Source organism: Zonotrichia albicollis, chromosome 3 (assembly GCF_047830755.1).
Source record: "Zonotrichia albicollis isolate bZonAlb1 chromosome 3, bZonAlb1.hap1, whole genome shotgun sequence".
NCBI classification, from domain to species: Eukaryota; Metazoa; Chordata; class Aves; order Passeriformes; family Passerellidae; genus Zonotrichia; species Zonotrichia albicollis.
Window position 1 is genome coordinate 89,791,052 of NC_133821.1, and position 21,279 is coordinate 89,812,330.

At 41.8% G+C, this 21,279-nt stretch overlaps 1 protein-coding gene across 1 annotated transcript; it reads right to left on the bottom strand.

Moving 5' to 3' along the window:
- Nucleotides 1-2,106: 2,106 nt before the first annotated feature.
- Nucleotides 2,107-4,880, bottom strand: KCNF1 (potassium voltage-gated channel modifier subfamily F member 1). Its single transcript, XM_005487194.3, has 2 exons — nucleotides 4,438-4,880; nucleotides 2,107-4,336 (listed from the first exon to the last, which is right to left on the bottom strand). The coding sequence occupies exon 2, from the start codon at nucleotides 4,136-4,138 to the stop codon at nucleotides 2,675-2,677; it is 1,464 nt and encodes a 487-aa protein (XP_005487251.1). The 5' UTR covers nucleotides 4,139-4,336; nucleotides 4,438-4,880; the 3' UTR covers nucleotides 2,107-2,674.
- Nucleotides 4,881-21,279: the final 16,399 nt, after the last annotated feature.

Genomic DNA, 21,279 nt, shown 5'->3' on the forward strand with positions numbered 1-21,279 from the left:
GCAAAAAATCCAACAAATGAGGTCTCTAGTGCAGCAAGACACATTGAGACCTGGCTGGGCTACAGCAGCACCAAGGTTGTCTCTAAACTCTTTCCACACTGACAGAGCATAAGCAGAGCCCAGTGCTCAAAGGCATAACTCATTGGAGAAATTAGCCCATAAAATTATTTCTGATAAAAGAGAAGGTTTTTTAAAATTTAACGTCAGGTTAAATAAATCACAAAGCACGGCAGTGAAGATTTAGCACTTGCAGTGCTAAACCATATAGCTTAGTTTTAACACAGTGCTTTCCTCATTCAAGAAAATGCTTTTGCTAACTGAACTCACTCTCAGCTACCCTTTGCATGTCACAAGCAAAGTCAGGAGTGTGTAATATTCCTGCTGATAGATAAGGCTGGACTCACACAGCTGTGTTAGATTCCCTCTTCTCCCACCCTCAGCACCCCAGCTGAGTCAATTTTTGTTGGTTTGCAGCCCATACTTGTAACCTGGAAGTCTTAAGCTGTGCAGGGACAGAATCCTGTCCCTTAGATAGGAGCCAGCTGTGGTCCTGGCCAGGCAGCCAGGGAGAGGAGCTGATGCTGTTGGCAAGCAAGGAGCAGGTCTCAGCAGGTGAGGCAGAGTGAGAGGGCAGCTCTAGAGGCTAAGAGCAGGGATGTGGAGGGGAGGGTGGATGTGAAGGGGTGCTTGGGCTGAGGAGGTACTTAGAGTGGCTGTTTGTCTTAGGCAGGAGAGAATTTGGCACAAATGCTGGCGGAAGGATTCGGGTACAGAAATGTTTAGACATTGCTTAAATTATCTTACTTGATGGAGGTATGTAAGAAAGGACAGGGTAACAAACTGAGGGAAAGGACATTAGGTCAGGCACAGGGCTGGGGCACGGGGATACCAAGTACGTGTCCCTGGAGATCAGCAATTTGAGGTGTAATGTTGGGAAAGGCCTTCAGCCTGGGGAAGCAGGGGCTGATTTCCATGCTAGGAGAGATACAGGGTGGCTGGTGTTCCTGAGGAGTGCTGCCCTTCACTGCACACCTGCCCACCCCGACATGCCACCACTGCTCTCTGCTCCCAGCAGGACAGGGAGCTCCCCACCAGCAGACACATAGCACTCTGCCAGGGAACAGGGACAAACCAGGAGCCAGAAAAGAGCACAGAGCCCATCCCTCAGCTCTGTGCCCCTCCAGCCACTGCTCCTGTGGGGTGGATGCCACAGGCCCACTGCTTGCCCATGTCCCAGGAAAAATGTCCCAAAGACCTGTAGGGGGATCTTGGGCATGAGGTGCCCAGGGATAGGTCATGGCTCGTGTTGCTGCATTTCACCGGGGCAAGGGGCTGCTCAGCACAACAGGGAACAAATAAAGATAGCTACTCTAGCCCTTTAAACATTTGGGATCCTGCTTCCAATTTATGTAAATATATCTGTGCGCCAGTGCTCCCCTTCCCTCCAAGCTGGCAAAACTCCTAGTTTCAATGGATTTCTCTGGCACCAGACCTATTACACATGCAGTTTTTACACCAACCAAATTTAGACTTATGGAGATGGCACTTGCTTTTGGAAAGGATAGTACCTATACACTTGTGTTGATTCATTAGTATACTAATTAATAAATAAGATACTGATCAGTACCTACTGCTTCTGTAAACTAATGTTTACAGAGTTTGCAGTTATTGTAAGGAAAGGGTATGTAATTTTAAAAAATAACATCTTTATTCAGCTAAATATCTTTACTAAAAATCAATTGGAGACTATACTATTTTTTCTGAAACTTTCTGTGCACTTACTTTCAAAGAGTTAGTTTCTTATTTAGAATTACTCAATTTAACTTCCTTATAAAATTCCCTTAATTTAGTAGAGAATTAGAGATACCATGATTTAACTTACAGTTTTAAAAAGCTACTTAATTATAAATCCTTCCTGAAAGATCCCTGCATATATAAACCACCCAGCAATTAATAGCTAGAACAAATATTTTTAAATTTGCTCCTTAAATACACTGATTCTGTTCTGTATCTCTGCTCAAAATATAGTCTCATGTCCCATTGAAAATGACACTTTTTCTGGATAGCGGACCAAAAACCTTTCCAAAAAGTTGACCCCAAAGTACATTTTACAAAACAAAGCCATTTATTCACTCTAATATTCTGCACATAATATGCTGATACCTTCAGTATCTCTAGGCTCAGACTGCTTGTAACATTTTGCTGTAAGCCTGAATCTAATAAAAATGAGAGGCTGCTTTAATTTTTTTAAGGGGCAGTTCCCCTAACTGCAAAGGCATTGAAGAGAGCATGGAAGACACAATCTGTGTGATGCTGCTCTTTATTGTCACAGGTACAAAGTTCTGATGTGGCAATGTTGCACATTCAGGTCATTGAACATTTACGGACCAGGAAGGATTTTTCAGTCTCTGAAATGGTTACAAATGGTTTTTGTCAGAACACACTCAATATAAGCAGTCTGATCTCAGACTGCTGGAGTCCTACTGTTTTATTTTGGGTTAATAATGGTAAAGTCTTACCAACTGCTGATGGAGAAGCCATGGGGTTAATTTATATTCATGTTGGAAAAGCAAAGCAGTGCTCCCTCCCAACTCTGACAGATCTGTGAGTCCCTTCCATAGCTGATTGTCAGGTTGTCCCGATCTGCAGCTTAGCGCTGACAACAGCTCACAGTTTATTTGCAGCTTTGAAGCCTGGTCCTATGGTGTTTCTCTTCTGACAGGAGATGAATAAAGGTGTCACTGTGGGAGACTTTTATCCGGCTGCTATAAAAAGGACCCTCTTTGCTTTCCCTTGAAAGATCCTCCAGTTCACTTCTGGAGCCTGCGGCTTTCCCCTCAGCAGAGTTTAGTTCCATCAGCTCCAATTCATGTTTGGCAGCTGTTTCTAAAACTCTCTGTTTGTTGTAATACCTGACAAAGTTGTTAATGATGGGATGGATGGGGAGGGCGATCGCTATCACTCCACAAAGAAAACTGATGGCAGCATTCAGTTTTCCTAGTGTTGTTTTAGGGTAAATGTCTCCATATCCAACTGTGGTCATGGTAATGATTGCCCACCAAAATGATTGAGGGATGCTTTTAAATAAAGTTTCGGGGTGACTTTGTTCCATGGTATAACCTAGAGCAGAAAAGACAAAGATCCCAACAGCTAAGTACATGAGGAGCAGCCCCAGCTCCTTAAAGCTGCGTTTCAGGGCATAGGTTAGGGTCTGGAGCCCTGAGGAATGCCGTGCGAGCTTGAAAATCCTCGCGATCCTCATGATGCGCAGCGCCTGGACAGCCTGCTGGACATTGCTCAGCTCCATCAGCTTGGCTCCCAGGTGGGTCAAGGTCAGGCTGACGTAGAAAGGAAGTATTGCTAGCACATCAACAATGTTCATGAAAGAGAGGGCAAAGTGGAGTTTGTTGGGAGAGGAGATCAGCCTCAGCACGTACTCCATGGTGAACCAGCCTATGCAGGCGGTCTCGATGCTGTCCAGGGTCGGGTGCTCCATACGGTTCCCCTCTGCATCTACCACCTGCAGGTCTGGGATGGTCCCCACACACATCACAACAGAGGAGATCAAAATAAACAGAAAGGACAGTACAGCAATTACTCTAGCTGGATAGGATGATTCTGGTTTCTCCAGAAATTTCCAGATGCATTTTTGGCACTTTTTCCAGCGACTTTCTGAGGCATCTACTCCCAAGTCATCCAGAATGAGTTGCACCCTTCGGGCTATTTCTTCCAGTTCCTCCTTTTTTTCACTTAGGTGAGCTTTGCAGCAGTCATCCAAAAATTGCAGATCCACTTTCCAAAATTCCATTTCATTCTTGAAACATATGGGGCATATTCCTTTCTTCATGTGAATTTCCCCAAAGTAGTACACGTCAATAATGCATTTGAAAGCATCTGGATCTCTGTCAAAGTAAAACTCTCTCTTTCCAGGATCATAGTCATCACAGAGGGAAAATATGCTATCGTATCCCCCCGATAAACAATTGACCAGCTCTGCCAGCCGTGTTTCTGGGTACTGATTCAGGTTATCTCCGTAGAACACCTGCCTTACCCCGCCGACATTGACTACAATCTCCATTTCTTCACTTTTTACTGATCCATCACTGTCCACATCTGGAAACCTAGAGTCACCTGCCATTTTATAATTGTGTTGGATTTTGGTTGATTTTTAGCCCGTTGTTTGGTTTCACAGCTTTGGGGTTTTAATCTCTCATGAAAGCAAATCAGCACTGAGCCAGCTCTGTTACAAATGTCACCAAACTGCCCTGGAGTCCTGGTGGGAAAGGTTACTGACAGAAACCTGCGGTCGGGAAAGCCTGGTGAGGAATGCAACAAGCTGCAGGGAAAAGACAAGTCATCGGGCTGCTGTGCCTGCAAGCAGGGTGTTAGAAAGCTCCAGCAGACTGGAAAGAGAAGAAACCATTTAATAAAACTCACCACTCTGTTCAGTGTTCGAGAGTCTTTTCAGGTCCCATTCTGTCTCTAAACGGGATATCTATTCACAGCTTGGAAGTCACGGCAGAGGAATAAATCCCGAGCTCTGATTAAGGCACGGTGCAGTGAGTGACAGCTCTGAGACAGCCGGCGGGGCGAGCCCACGGGAGCTGCCGCGGCTTCTCCCTTCGCTTCCTCTGGCTTCCCTAGGAAGCTGCTTTTGAATTTTGTTTCTCTTTCCGTTTTCTGTTTACTTTAAGGTCTTCCAGAGTTCAGCTGCTGACTCTCGCACATAGTCAGTCGGTGCAAACAGGCAGAGGAGAAACTTGTGCTTGTTTTCCCTTCGCTGTTTCCCAGCACAATAGGGAGCCTGGGCTGCCAGGAGTCCTTTCCAAACTCTACCCTCTCCTGGTGAAACGCAGCAAAGCACCAGCTGCACGGAAAGCACTTCTCAGCTATTTATACGCCTGCCCAGTGGTACAGTGATGCGTTTCTATACTGACAGGAACTTTAAGGAGTTTCTATAACTTTTTTTTTATCACGTGCAAAGCTTAATCGTGTATAAAGTCATCCAGAGCTCAGAGAGCCACACAAATATTTTCTCCAGGTGGAAACCAGAAGAAGCAACACTGTGTTTGGGGAATAAACATATGGCATAAATCCTGCTCTCAGTGAGACTGGAGCAACTCTAGAGCATCTCTGTCCTGCATCAGGACATTGAGTTAATTTGGATTTGTACTGGTGTCTTTGAGAAAGGAGCAGAGACCATAAAGTTTCTGTTGCAGATGCGGAGCAAAACCTCCCCTACACTCTGTGCATGTTTCCCAAAGCTCTGGGTCCTCAGTTTTAGCTACATTTCTGTGACCTGTAGTCGGCTGGGCCTGAGGAGGGTTTGAGTAACTTACATCTATTATGATTTCTCAGTGACTGCTACTTACCAGAAGCAATGCTTTGTAGTACATCCAGGTCTTTAAAAGTAGAAATAGAATATCAAGCATTTCCTTTTAACTTTGTTTTCTCTGAATTCCAGGATTTGAAGAACATTTTCCCCCCAGACCTCTACAGGCAGGAAACCTACCACCCTTAAATTATTAAATCTGACTCTACAGTGCATTTTAGTGGGTCCAGGAAAACCTACAGTTCATAAGTTAACTGTTTCTGGCACTGCAGAATTATCTGCGCCAGCAAGTTATGATCGTTTCAAATTTACTGGCTTCTGAAAAGCTTCTCAGTAGAGGGGAATAGAGAGGAGCAAATCCAGCTGACTGTTTGCTTCTCCAGGCTTGTGTCCATCCTGGGAGAAAGGTGAGATCTGTGATGTGCCTGCTGTCCTCCTGCTGGTGTCCCACAGCCAGGGGACCCTGCTGAGTACACAGTGTTCCTGCTCCACTGTCTCAGAAGCTTATGGGTGATTGATGAGGGGCTGTGCACCAAACATCATCTTGGCATGGCATGTGCTCATAGTGTCACATACCCAGGAAAAGGGAGTATCAGGTCCCAGGAAGAGAGTAATATCTATTAATCTACACCTGTGTCATACTGTGAACCTCTAGAGGCCAGTGTCACCTTCATGTTGTCCTGAGTGTGCTGCATAGTTTGGGTATAATACAAGAAGTCCCTTGAATTTTTTTCCAGGCACATATAAATTTGCTGATCCTTGCAAGCTTCTTGAGACAAAAGAAATGCTTTGGAAACCTGGAAAAACCCTCAGTTTTTGGGTTCATCAATAAATAATTACCCACCTGTGGCTTTCCTGCTTACTGACTAACTTGGCATGAGCAAAATAAATTTTAAGATGCCAATAGCAGTGACATGCTTGCACAGAGGAAAATGCAGATGGGATTACTTATCCAATCTTACAAAACAAAATCAAGATCTGGAAAAGTTAGGCTTCAAATTTTGTCACACTGCATAAGCATAGGGAAAAGTTCTGTAGATTTAAATCCTCAAATTTAACCACCTCAGATCCTACCCTCTTTGATCAACAATTCATTCCAGTGACCTTTTGTTTTTTCTCTAGGTAATGATAAGAAATCAATGCAGGGTCCAGCACGATCAACACAGAGACCTCTGTTTCCAAAAAGGCTTTTCTCCCTCCCCTATCCCTGCCCGTCCATTTGACAGAACAAATACCTACAAAAAGGCACACAGGACATTGTTCTGTTTGAAAGGTGAAATCAGCTCCTTTCAGATGATAAATCTCAGCACATTCTCAAAAGGTTGAGAAGAAACTATTTTTGAAATGCCAGATCTGTCCTTATAAAGACTTTACTTAGTGTGGCTGCTAAAATCCTTGTGCTTTATTCTCCCTCGTCTTGCACCTTTTCAGAGCTCTTTACACCTTTCAGTGTGCCTGTGAAATGTTAGAGGAGATCTGGTAGCATTTTAAATCCTCTTGGGCAAATGTAAATGATCCAAAGAACGGTCAGGGGAATCATAATGAATAAAACCCTTGTTTTTGTACCTGAAAAGAGTGACACAGGCTTGCTTGATGAATGTTTGTATCAGATGTATACCAGATCAGCAAACAACGGGAGCAGAAATAATAACTTGCAGCAATAATTTATTCCATTAATTCATTTTTTATCCACAAAAAGAAAACTCCAATCTAAAAATTTCAGTAGATAATGGTTGCCCTATAATTCATTTATGACCAGATTGCTGCAATTATTGGGGCTCCTAAATCCAACTTCTGTTGCCTGTGAGAACAGGTCAAGCTGTGCTGTGTCTGCTGGAAGCAATATGTGCTGGCAATTGAATTCCTACAGACCCAACAAGAAACACAGAGGGGTTTTTATCCTGTGTCGGTGCTTTGGCTCAGAGAACAACACATGGATTTGAGCTGACAGTTGTGTTAAGTTTTGGCTGTGGTTCAGACAGGCTCCTTCAGGGAGGAGGAGGAGAAGAAGGAGGTGGAGGAGGAGGCCTAGTCAGACACCAAGCCCTGCAGCCTGAGCAAAGGGCCCCTGGGTTGCTGGGCATCCCTGCTGGGGCAGGGGCTGCATTTAGTGAGGTTGTCAATGTCCCGGGGTGGGGCTTGAACCCCAACAGGGCTTGGTTCACAAAGTGTAGGTGGAGCTCAGAGTGGGTCCCCAGTGACACTGGCTCCTTTTGAGGGAAGTGGGCGGCACAGAGCACCCACAGTGCAGCACAGGGACCTGCAGTAACCACAGTCCCCAGGGAATTCCCCCATTCAAGGTTTGCCTCCTGTGTTGACCACTTTTTGGGAAAGGACATTTACCCCTGAGTGGCTTTGTGCCAGTCTGGGAAGAGAGATTGCTCCTCTTGAGCACTACTCTGGCTCATACTACATTCCTGAACCCCAGCCAGCACCTCTGTCCTCCTGCCAGATGCACTGAGCTGTTCCCCATGGAGCTGTGGGCAGTAGTGGTGCTTGAAGGACTGTGAATGGGTTAGGAGCCAGCCCTAGGGAGATAAGATTGGATTCCACTGAGAGAAGGGTGCTTAGTACAGAGGCAGGACTTGGAAGCCTCTCTGCAGGCAGGCTGTGGGGCAGTCAGCCCCTGCCTGCACTGAGCACAGCCCTGCACCTGCCCTCTCCCTTCTCCCAAAATCACAGGCAAGCTCAAGAAAGTTTGGAGACCTGACTCTGACTGTCCAAGTAAGAAACAGCTACAGCATGGCTGGCACAGATCCAGCCCACAATGACCAGCTAACATGGACATTTCCTAGCCACATGTGGCCATCAGAGACAATTCCCAACAGAGCATTTGCAGGCAGCACCAGTACTGCAGATTAAAAGGACTTCCTAAAAGAGAGGGAGGCCAGTTGTCAGTTTGCCTAAATGCCCAGGGACATCCTTGGGCACATGTAAATCTGCTTATACTCAGTATAAGCACACATTCTCTGTTGTGTCATATTTGGGTTTTAAATGACACATGCAGTACTGGACCTGTGATAGATTCAGCAGGAGATCTCAGCATGTAACACACCACTCACTTCACCACTTATTTTAGACTAGATGCAGACTATGGAGAGCCACTAGAGACAGGAATGTCATCAAAATTTCCTATAGAAAAGTCAATCAGGGACCTAAAGGAGGATGAAGAATGGAAATATCTTATTCTTTCTCCCTTCCTTGGGTATTGTGGGGTCAAAGTTTTCAGCCAGCTGCATGAACATCACTTCTTCACTGACAGCAGAAGTAGTTCTGTTTAGAAAAAGCACCATGTAATTACTTTGTGCCAATCGCAAGAAATGGGAAGCAGATAACCTGGAAGGACGGGAAGCAATTAATGATGTCATTCTGGACTTCAGAAAGAGGAAGTCATCCAGTGTAAGACTGATCTCTAAGCAGCTATTCTGACTCCTTTACCACAGCCAGCTTTAGTAAGAAATTCAAGAAAGATTTTGCTGACAGAACCCTTTAGGCTTTCCAAATCTAAGGAGTTTTCTACTGGTTAGTGCGGCGACCTCACAATCACACTGGAAAATCCAGCACACTCTCTTTGGCAAATTAATCCAGCTACTGCAACATGTTGGTTTATCCTTTATAGCTCAATATTTCAAATCTGTTTTCAAATCACACCTTCTTTTATCCTTGTAACATGCTCTACAATAAAGTCAGCTTTTTGACACATCAAGAGCACATGGATTGCCTTCCCTTGGGCACTGTGGTTCCCAGCATGGATGTGGTGGTGCTGCCATAGCACCAGCACCAATCTCATGCACCTCCCCAGCATACCTGAAGGGCAGCAGGACATGACTTGATGTAACGGGCAGTTAGCACCAGGGCCTGTGGGAGGGGAGCTGTGGGCACTGACTGCCTGCAGGAACCCTCTGTGAGCAGTGGCAGCAGCTCCTGGTCCCAGCACTGATGTGTGTCTTGTGTGTAGCTATGAGCTCCTGGAGTGAATCTGAGCTTCAGCATGAAAGATGCTCTTTGCCCACTGCTGCCATTTCTAGCAACAGATGAGTCTTTTAAATCCCTTGATATGGTAAAAGAAAGGTCCCTGTAAAACTAGAGAAACAAATTGTCTACTTCTTTTAATACATCTCTGTGCTTTGTGTGATGTTTCTCAATACATGAAACTTCCTTCAGATTGGTATATTAGGAACTGTGGAAATATGTCAAATTATGTCAAATGCTCAACGCTTACAGAGGAAACCATTTGCCACGGCAACTAAGTCCAATTATGGACAAAACAGGACAACCCAGACCAGTGACATGAGCTTTTTTTTTATTTTCAGCACATCAGTCTCAGGACATTGTTAGACAATGGAGACAGGATGTTAACAGCTCGCTGATCCACAGGGAATGCCAAGGAGGTGTGGTGTTACAGCATAGCATAAAACCATCTCAGCCTAGCTTTCAGCGAATCATACATAGAACAACACATATTGACAAGCATTCTATCCAATCATATAAAACACACGTAATGGTAATTAAAACAAAGACTGGTTCATAAGAGACAAAGAACAGAGCTCCATTCATGCTAACCTTCTAAAGATATACATTAAATAACCTTGTTGCCATCCATAAGCTAGTTCTACAGAGGCCTATTGTTATTTGTCACGTATGCTCTACTGCTTAGAAAACTTTTTTGCTGTATTTGCAATGCTAACAAAACTTCAGTCTGAGGCCTATTCTTTTTTTAACCATTTCTTAAAAACCCTCTAATTTTATGAATTCCAGCAGGAACAAGAGATTATGAAATATCTGAACTGAGATGGGTATCTGGACTGTAACAGGTACATTCACCTTGCAAATCTGGTTTTATGTGTCTCTGTTTCCAGTATATTTAAATATTTCTCCAAGACTATTATTTCAAACTAGTTATTTTCCCAGTTTATTTCTTCTCTCTTAGCTGCTTTGTTTTTTTTTTTTAAGTTCAAAATTTATACATAGTCAGTTTATTGTACCAGAGCTTTCAATTAATACCTTATTAAAGGGCTGGTAATAGCTTGCCGCAAATTTCAATTGGCCTTGCTTTCCATTTGACATTAATAAGTCTGTTTTCCTGTACAATTAGGCCTGCCTTAAGTGACCACTCAGGAGTACAGCCAAATCTCTGATTTAATGTAAATGACTTCAAATAAATAAAATGCAACCTTCCCTTTAAGCAGCAAACAGATGGGTTCAAATTAAGCATATCAGTGAGCCATGAATAGGATGGGAGTTGGAGATGCTGTAAAAGATTTAAGAACCTTGGCTTGTTTACAGCATCACTGTCTCTTGAGAAAGGACTGGAATTCTGTTTCTTGCTCTTGAACACTGCTATCAAAAGCTTTGAATGTGGTTGCATGTACAAAGAAAAGCAAAAAATGAGGTGAAAAGACTTACTACAGTTGCAGAGAGACAATGACTTAAAAATTAGGAATTGCATATACATTGAATATGGTCCAAAAATGGTCCAAAAATTTGCACATACACATGAAATTAGGAGCTGTATCATAGTAAATAGGCACAAGGTGATTCAATGCAGTTTGCATGGGTGATCTCAGCTCTGGCATTTCTCAGCTCTGACTGTCTGCCTTTGCACTCCCACTGTTGGCTTTTATCACAACTGGCTCTAAGTGATTTCCTGCAGGAGCCACGACATCCTGGTGCTGCTGCCCAGCAGCTCCCCTGGAGCCAGCTCCAATGTGGGAGGCCCAGCAGAGAAATGTAAATGGTACTGGGGTAAGTAGGCAGATAAAGGTAATGGTACTGTCAGAGGGTCTTGCTGATGGCTCTGGTGAAGCGATGGGCCTGGCCTTCCCAAAGGTGAACATTCCCATCGCTACCAAATGATTTTGTTACCAATAATTGACTTGAAGAAAAGACCAAGACTGTGGCAGCAGAGAGGGGGGTGAAATGGGCAGACTGTCTCCTAAGTTTTGTTAGCCAAAACACAAAGACAGATCTAAGGCTGATGGGGCAGAGGTTTTTAATGTGGTTTTATGTGTTTTCTTTCTAAAAATTCAACCCTGCAGCCCTCTACTGTTCTTGGAGTTTGAATGGTGATTAATAATACTCTGTACAAGCTATCATTCCTAATTCTTTGAAAGAGGAGCATGTGTAGCAATTCAATGTGTACCATTTAAAAATAGAAGTTATTTTCATATAAACTAATATTTGTTCTTGTGTCAAATCAAAATGAGGAATATAATAAAATAATTCATTTTTCTGCTGCTATGGTCAAAAGTACTCCAATATGTCTGTTCAATGAAGAAGAAAGAATATGTAATATTTTCTATGAAAAAGCTGTAAAGAACACTTGTTAAAAAAAAAAAAAAGAAGAAAACAATTCATCAGTGCATTGAAACAGAAATAAAAAATAAAATACTTTCATCAATTCTAGAAAACATGGCAGCAGAGAGAAAAATACAGGCTTCAGCAAAGCCTGCAATTCTCAGAAGCTCCTGTGAATGCAGCTATAGTTTTCCTTCTTGCAGTGAGCGGTAGAAGATGAAGGAGAGGAAGGCATGTAGGCAGAAGCAGAGGCAGAGTTCATATTTTCACAATTCTGCAATTACCCACGGAGGCAAGCTGTGGACATTTGGCTTCATTAAACCCTGCAGGACTGAGGGCTGTGGCAGGATGCCCTAGAGCCCCTTGCTGCCAGTGACTCCCTCAGCTTGCAGCCTCTCTGGACTTGCTCCCTCCATCTCCTGGGACAGTGACAGTGCTGCCTGTGGCCCGGAAGGCAGTCAGGCACTGCAGGATGTGGTATTTCCCAGCCAGTATCCTGCTTGCACAGCCAGCATAGAGTGGAAGCTTTAAAGTATGCACATTTGTGGTGATGAAAGTAATTTTTTATCAGTAAACACTTGACTATAGATCAGAGAAAGGAGAACATCAAATGTGCTTTCCTCTTCCGTTGGTGCTGAAATCATTGCTTTCAGAAGTGATGGGACCATGTTCTTATTCTTGTTGCCTTTGAAAAAAGAAGACCAAACCTCTGTGTGACCCTACCTTGACAAACTGTTGTCAGCATCTCCTTCTTTGCCTGTCTTCTTTAGCTTTGCTTAGCTAAAGTGTTTGCTGAATTTGAGTGGAATCTACAAAAAGTTTTAAGTCAATTAAAACTACATTTTCTGGAGGACAAACAACCTGTCAGAAATTATTTCCTGGCCCTACTCTGGATCTGTCATCTGCCACTGGGCAAGTCTTTTGCCTTCTTGCTACTTATTTTTAAGCTGTTTGGCAACACATCGTATTTCTTAATAGCTTACAAAGGAGTCAAATGAAAAAACATTTTTAATTTGACAAACAGATTACAAATAAGCTTTTACATTGTCTGAATGGCTCTAAAGCTAACCCACATATTTCTAAGTGATTTGTCTAGACAATGGATGAGTCAAGCCTTTTATCCATTCTGTTTTATACAATAATCGGTTCTGCTCAGTTAAGATTTCATTGAACATTACTAAATGAAATGCCTTTCATTACTATGTGCTGTTTAATTTAACATTGTATTGACATCTTGCATACTAATTCACTTTTTGCTCAGGGTGGAGTCATAAGCCCGTTTGCACAACGTGGTAAGAACACCACCATCCATTGTGTGCACTAGTAGTGTCCTCAAAGATGAAACTACAGAATCCAAGATATCCCATTGGGCAAAATAAATAAGGGCTGAGAAGATGAAAGGGAGCTCAGTGATGAATGGGAAATGCTGCTGCTGAAACCTTTCTTTATTACCATTCTCTGTAGTTTTCAATTGTTCTGTCCCGATGAGTAACGAGGATTTCATTGCTTTTGCAAGCTCCACTGCAAGGTGCTGCTGTGACTAACACAGGTTAATCACAGGACAGGCAGGGGCTCCTCACTTCTGGCAGCAGGAGAACATTCAACCACCCTGGGACTTCTCGTGGGTGACCTTGAGAAAGGAGTTCCTGCCTATGACAGCAGTGATGCTAACATTTACCTTCATCTAATCTCCCCCATGCTCTTTTACCTGCTCAGTCCTCCCTACTATTTTCTTTCAGCTTCTGTGCATATTATTGAGACTGCACAGTAGCAGAACCACCAGGAAAAGGAACCACTTCCCTGGTCAGAACATCCACAGTCACACTTGGCCACAAATCACTGGGACACCTCCTACACATCAGCATAAAAATTCCAGTCCTGACAGAAAATAGCACTGCACTAAAGATCAGAGTGAAAACCATAATGGCTCTGGCTCTTCAAATCTAAAACTTTACTCCAGTCATGAGAAATACTTCAGTATTTCACTAGTCTCATAAAAAGATAGTTAATCTTACAAAAATAGCTCAAATCTCAAAGCAGATTTCCTTTATTTTGCAGTAAGTATGGGTACTACCATACATGTGAGGTCGGGTGGCAATTGTAAACATACCCATAAATGTGGCCAGAATGCAAAATTATCAGATCTTATACGTACAAATAATAAAGGAATTAATTATTTTATCCTGTATTTGGAAATGGTTTTGCACCTTATGGTTGGAGTTTTAAAAGCAGTTGTCAATATCATTACAGGGGGGCTTGGTTTATTTCACAACAGAGCTGGATATACCAGTAGCACCATGAATGTGCTAAATAATCAACCATTGCTTAATACATGGCTGAGTTCTCCTTTCATATTGGTCTTAGACTGGTTCTGGTACAGAAATCAGAATCAGGTACTGTGTATATTTTGCAACAAATTTGTGATGTACATGCATAAAATGGTGACACTGCATAGGTGGGGAACCACAACTCAGCTCCCCTGATTCAAAATCTTCTTGGGACTTCTGTTTCAGAGCTGATCACAATTCATTTATTAATCAACCATTTACTGTTTGGCCTTCACTCATCTCTTAAAGTCTACTCATCTCTTAAAGTCTTTTTCCTTGATAAAACTGACTAACTTGAATTAATTTTAACTAGACCTTTACAAAATACATAGTGTTTTCTAGGAATTTCTGATATCCTGACATTCTGTTGAGATGCAGAAAGAAGGAAAAACTAATCTGCATTTTAGAAACTTCCCTGCAATGTGTCAAATCTAAATATAGGACATTGGAATCTTTAGTTTAGCAACACTAAAATTTTACATTGTGAAAATATTTATACACTGTATACTAAATATTAAATTCTAATATTGTGTTATAAATACAATGCTGCTAGTGCAGTACAAGGCCAAAATTAGGAAAAAAAATTGAAATTACAAACCTTAACTAAACATTTTAGATAAAGAGGTAAATATATTTTGATATTATGAAAAGAGTTTCTTTCAACACAAGGACATATTTTGATTAAAGGTTTTTATTGCATTTTTTCACAGCTTTCCATTTAACTGAACTGCATTTATCTGACATGAATCTCTTCTGTCAAAAAATTATCTGTTCTATTTCCATTGTACAACACCAGTAATTCTAGCACTCATGAGATACTTCACATATCCTTGTCAGACCCTCTCTTAGAAAATGGAAATGACAGATGGGATTTGTGAGAGAAAAGGATACTTTCTGAACATATAGCCCAAGGGCATGAGAAAAAGTCAACATTCTCCAAATAGATTTTCACTAGCTTTTGCCTTTGTTTTCTCTGTAGCCCTTCTCATCTTATTAAGCCTGAATCATCTTCAATTGTTGTTCCTGAGTACATTTTTCAAAAGGAAAATGTACTTAATAAAACCTTTGGGGACCCATGGGTGTAATGGAAGAGCTCTTTACACCAATCAAACACCAACAAAGCTGATTCACCCACTGTGCATGAACTCTGATCTCAAAAGTGGCCAAAAATCTGTAAAACACCAATGAAAATAATTCCTTTTCTGTCAGAATAAGTGCAAAGAAAAGTGGAATTAGGATCCTTAAAAAAAAAAAAAAAAACAACATTTCATTGCTCCAACCACAACTGGTTTCTACCTGCAGCACTGCAACATTAATACCTGATATTTACAGTATGTAAATGTTACAGTTGTAAGGCCAGAACAAAAACTGAGGTACCTCACACATGACACATCTCTATACACCTTGTACATGAATATATTTTTATGGGAACATCTGAATTTCATCTTCTGGAAAGTAATTTCTTCTACAGCACCAGAGCAGAATGGTCCAACAACCCTGCATTTCAGATCAACAGGGTAATGGGATAGAGTATATTTTAAATTCCCTCTGTATTCATTCCTTAATTGAAATAATGCTGTTAATTCCTCTTTCCTTTTTTTTCCTAAATTTGATTTTGAAGAAGTTGTCACAGGCTGGTTTTAGACTAAAATTTAACATTCCATCAAAAGGGGTGATTTTTGACAAACTTATCAAATATGTAATTTTTGCACACGCATTGAGGAAAATTCTTCCCTTAAACTGAGTCATTTTGTAAGTTAACAACTTTAATAATGTGGTGCTATATTCTGCAAGAACTCTGTCTCAGGTTACTTGTTGATGACAGTAAGTTGTTTTTAAATGATACAAGAGCTTCCAAATCAGCATTTCAAAAAGCAGGTAAATAATCTGTAGACTGGAAGTACAGAATGTAAACACAAATGGGTTCAGACAGTGTTTCACAACACACTGCATATTTCAAATAACTCAAGAAGGGATGTTCCCTTGTCTGTTTACCATATACTTATTACAAAGAGTTCTCTCAATTTAAATACAGAATATTACAGCAGTCATTTTGCTCTTTTTCCTGCTCACTAATTTCTTGCAAGATGATCCTGTTTTTCTTCAAATATATGAACTATCTCTACTTACTATCTACCAGTATTACAATCACACACAGATACCATTGAACCATTGGGGTTTCTTTGATGTAGTTGCAAATTTTTCCCACAATGAGCAAGAAGCAGCCAGGAATGTACAGCAATAAAAAGCAGGGACAAGACAGAAGAGACACCCTGCAGAAAGACCTGGATAGGATGGAAGAGTGAGCTGACAAGAACCGTGTGAAGTTCCACACGGGCAGGTGTAAGGTCCTGGGAGAGCAAAGTCCAGGAGTGCAGCACAGGCTGGGATCTCCCTGTCTGGGAAAGGGACCTGGGGGCCCTGAGGGACAGCAGCTCAAGGGTGGGCATTGTGCTGCTGTGGCAAAGGAAACCGACAGGATGCTGCTCAGGGACATCAGAGCAGAGAGAAATAAATCCTTGTCCCACTCTGTTCAGTGATTGTCAGCCCTCATCTGGCACACTGTGTTCAGTTTTGGTCCCTGCTCTGCAGAAAAGGATGTGGACAGGCTGGAGAGGATCCACAGAGGGGCACAGAAAAGGTAAAAGGACCAGGCAGCCTGCCATATGAGGAAAGGCTGAGAGAACTGGGTTTGTTCAGTCTTGAGAAAAGAAAGTTCAGGATAGACTTTATCACTATGTTCCAGTTTTTAAAGCATGGCTACAGAGAAAATGGAGACTTCCTTTTCCAAGGAGTCACATGGAAAAGACAATGTGCAAGACAAATAGGTACAAGCTGCTCCTAAGGAGATTCCAATTAAACACAATTGGAAAATTTTTCACAGTAAGAACAATGTATCATTGGGATAATCTCCCTGGGGTAATGATGGATTCCCCAATATTGGACATTTTCAAGGTTCAGCAGGACAGGATGCTGGGCCATCCTGTCCAGACCATGCTTTTGGCAAGAAAGGCTGGACCAGATGGTCCTTGGTGTCCCTCCCCTCTTGGTATTATATGACCTCATGACTCATGCACTAAAGTCTTTTATCTGCATGGTAACCTGTAATATTTTTTGCATGAAAAACAGCAGTAAACAAAACTCATGTGAGTGTGTCTGCAAGGGGAGATGCATGGATTATTTTCAATGGCTCTTTGTCATCAAACAAATTTGAATGAATAAATACCCCTAAGCCCAGCACTGACACCACTCATTTTAGAGCTGTTGAGTCAATAGAAATTCCAGGTTCTGAGAATGAAAGTGAAAATACCCATCTGAACTTACCTCTGGGACAGCACACGATCCCTGAGGCTGCAGCCTCCACACTCACTGCCAGGCTCATGATCTGGCTCTGTGGGGTCCAGCTCTGCAAAGACTCATGTTTTACCACAGTTCCTCATTTAAAAGGGATGTCTCATGTCACTGCAATAAAGAAAAATTAGCACTGGGGATGTGTTCTGTGGCACAGAGATGCTGTGTCTCAGACTGATGCCTCTTCTTTGCACACTCACCAAACAAGAGAGCTTCTTCCCCAAAGGGAAACAGAATCGCTGATTTCCTCTTGCAAGTAGAAGGATAGAGGCAGGAAGAAGACTCAGCCTTAAGTTGTGTGTGTCCTTTGACCCCACCTGGAGTCCAAAACAGGTCAGCTGCTGAGCTCACCACCTCCTTCTCCATCTTCCACCCCAGGGAGTATCTCCCTTCTCCGCAGCCTTCCTGAAGGCTCCCAGCAGAAGCTGTCACAGGTGCCTGAGGAAGGAAAAATCACCAAAATAAACTCTGCTCCCACACATCTCTCATCTGTCTTCCCACACATAGTGGGCATTAGAGAAAGAAATTTTCTTTTGTCTTATTTTGATAGCTTTTTTCTTTTTAAAAGTGTAAAGCTCGATATTTTCTGTCAGTTTTGGGATGTTTCAGTTGAACAACATAATTTCTCTGCTGTGGATCTATAAATAACCTTTTTGAGTAACTGAAAAGCATGAAGCATACATTTTATCCTTTCCAAAATATGTACACTTCTTACCACTAGGTGAGCAACTTTATTCTATTTGGAACTAGCAGTAAATTTCCTAGTGTGCGTCTGATCTCTGATGTAGGAAAACAACAAATAAAAGATAGTTAGAAGAAAAGAGATTTATTTTACTAGGTTAAGCTTGAGAAGTTTTTCTAGCCTAAGAATACAACTCCATTATTTCGTAATATTTTTAATTCTTCTCAGATTATATGTCGTCAGCACTATTTTGGAAGGAAATCTGGGTATGCACAGACATTAGCATAATAATACAGTTTTATTGTCTAAATCCTCCCTGAACATTCAGGTGTTACAGTCTCAACATTTCTGCAGCACAGTAAATTCCCTAAGCACACGACAGGGTTCCATACACCAATTCCTTACTGTAAAAGGAGTGGCCACCAGAAAGGTACTGTCATGTGAGGAACTGAAGAATAAAAGTCTTTTAGGGGGAGAAAAACAAAACAACAACCAGAAAAACAGCACAAAAGCAAACAAAACAAAAAGCTCAAGTAATCTTTGCTAAACAAAACTAGCTGTCGTGACCAGTGCCTTTCTCATTCACTTAATTTCTTTATTAGATCACAAAATTTGATTATTTTTCTATCTTGCCTTGGACTATGGCACTTTCTGTATGAGGGAAAACACTGATTGACCTTTCAGTTGTTCACAGAGCAGCAGCTTTGAGTGTCCTGCCACTGCTAGCATATCTATGAATCCTTCTGCAAGGACTCAAAATCTTGTGAAAATCCAAAGTGAAAATGTTTCCTTTTTCCCATTTCATGGTCCCTAGCTTTGGCCTCCTCCACGTGCTTCCCAGGTCAAATGAACATGCACTGATTTAAAGCTGAGAGGATGTGTGAAGAATTACCAGTTAAGACCTGGACTACACTGCATATTTTTACCACTATCCATTGCAGTGAGGACTCTTTAGCCACACTGATATACTATCATCACTCTGGGTTTTAACTAAGATACAGGTACTGCAATGTAAAGCTGCTTATTACCAGGATAACTTGACCTTCTCATACAGCAAATGTTCTTTCACACTAATACAATTGCAGAAGGGGACCACCAGTGTCATTGTTAACACCACATTTTAGAACTGGAAAATGCTGCGTGGTGATCACTTGGTAAATCTGTAATGAAGAAAAACTAAAGCAATGACAGGGTTTGCTTTTTTTTTTTTTATTTTTTTTTTCCATGTTGGGATTTGCTCTGCATCTGCCAGGTCCCTCTCCTCACCACCACAGCACTTGCTCAGAGTCAAGCACAGAACAGCAGCTTCAGGAGCACGTGGGTAAAACATGCTGAGTGTTTCTGGCTCACTCATGGGAGATGCTCCTTTCAGCATTTGCCTGCTCTCATTCTGAGTGGACCCAAGCAGGGGTGGGTACACCAGTTCTTCACTCAGGCCTGCTCTCACTGCCCTCCTGCATGCCAGGGTCAAGAGTTCCCTGGCAGGCCTTCAGTTCTGGCTTCAGCATCCTGCTCCATATTGCATTAAGGTGCCAAATTTGTATGCACTGCTTTGTGGACCAAGCATTACAAGTGATAGCAAAGTCTCCAAAAAACATAGTTGGGGCAGAGGATGTAAGGAATAAGAAGAGTGAGCAGCTGGAAACAAGTCTGCCACCTCACAGTGCTATTAGCATTGGAAAAAAAGTCCCCATTCATTTTGTGTTATCTGGCAGCCCCAGCTTTACAGTGTCTGGAAGCCAGAGGAAGGGATCAATAGACATTTGCTGACAACTGAGATTTTGTTTTAATCCATCCACAAATGGCTATGTTTTGGTAGCAGATGTTTCTATACATGTCTGAAATCATAAAGAGAAGGCCAGCTGGCTCTGTACAGGACCCATGGTTTAAACAGCAGGAACACTGCTTGCTGCAGAGCAGACTTCCAGTTTCCACTGGCAAAGTCCACCCTGGTGACAGACACAATTGTCACGCTCAGAGTAAAATAAATATATTGCGCAGATAGGCTTTTAAATAGAGAATGTAATTTATTAGAACAAATTACATTCCTGAAGGAAGCTTTCAAGGATATAAACCATCTTCTGAATGCAGTAGTCAAGGCATGATGAATTTTATGTTTGTAAATACCCTTTGGAGCCTGGATGTTGAAGTTGCTGTACAGAAATATCAGCTTGTTTAAATAATTTTATGGTCAAGCAGTTTCCAAAAACCAATGAATTCACATGAATTCATGTCTATACTTTGTTAATTTAGTTTTATTTGGGGACAAGTACACAGCAAATTTCTATAAATCTTACATCAGGATGCAATTGCTAATACCTAAAAGAAAACCTAACCTGAGAGAATTATTGGCTACATGTGTCCAAAGCATCTGGCCTGTGTTTGTGATAAAGATGTGAGGTCTCAAGCAGGAAAACCCAACCTATCTGAAATCTTTAAATCAGTCTAAAAACTATGATTCTAGCCAAAATGGCAAATATAGTCAACTCAGATTCACAGTCAAGTTATGAGCAACAATGTTTGGAGAAACCTTTTGAGATGCTCACCCAAATTGCTGGGCCTCTTTCCTTCAGCCACCTGACAGCTGTGTTTGGTGCCTGAGTGTTTATAGGGCATCAGTCACTGTGATAATCTGGGCTGGCTGGAAACCAAACAAAAGAAATGTTTGAAAAAGGTATTTCCATTAAAACAAAAAGTGGTTTTGTTTGTGCTCCCCGCTGACCCTAAGACTGCCTCAGTTGCAATACCTGTGCTTTACCTCCTGGACTTCAGCTATATTAAACATTCATTTCTTAGTTGTTTTTTTATGGTTTTGGTTTGGTTTTTGCTCGACTTTTCAGTTTTATTGCCATTTTCTGTTGCTTACACAAAAATGGCACCATAAAAACCTTATTCTCCAATCTTAACATTCCTTTGGGCTGTATGAGAACTTTCATTCCAATTTCTAATTTCAGTAAAGGCACTACACAAAAGCTGCTGAATTATTCAGAACTGTATATAACTGGTACAAATTCTCCAGGCTCTGTGAAGTTTAATTCAAGGTAAATCCCAGCAGACATTGTAACTGCAATAGGGAGAAAACAGGAAGAGTTAAACAACCTGTAAATGATAAATAGAAAAGATAAATAAAACTCCCACCTTCTGTAGATAGCTTCCCCCTACCCTCATTTATACCAAAGCATTCGCCATCAGCTTACCTAAATTCTCTTCATTTAGAAAAACCTACACCATTCCATGCAGGACCGATTTTTATGTTGACACACCAGAAGTAGATGGCTATGCACAGTAGA

Excerpts from the sequence above, each read along its gene's own strand:
- KCNF1 (XM_005487194.3), bottom strand. The coding sequence starts at position 4,138 with ATGGCAGGTGACTCTAGGTTTCCAGATGTGGACAGTGATGGATCAGTA.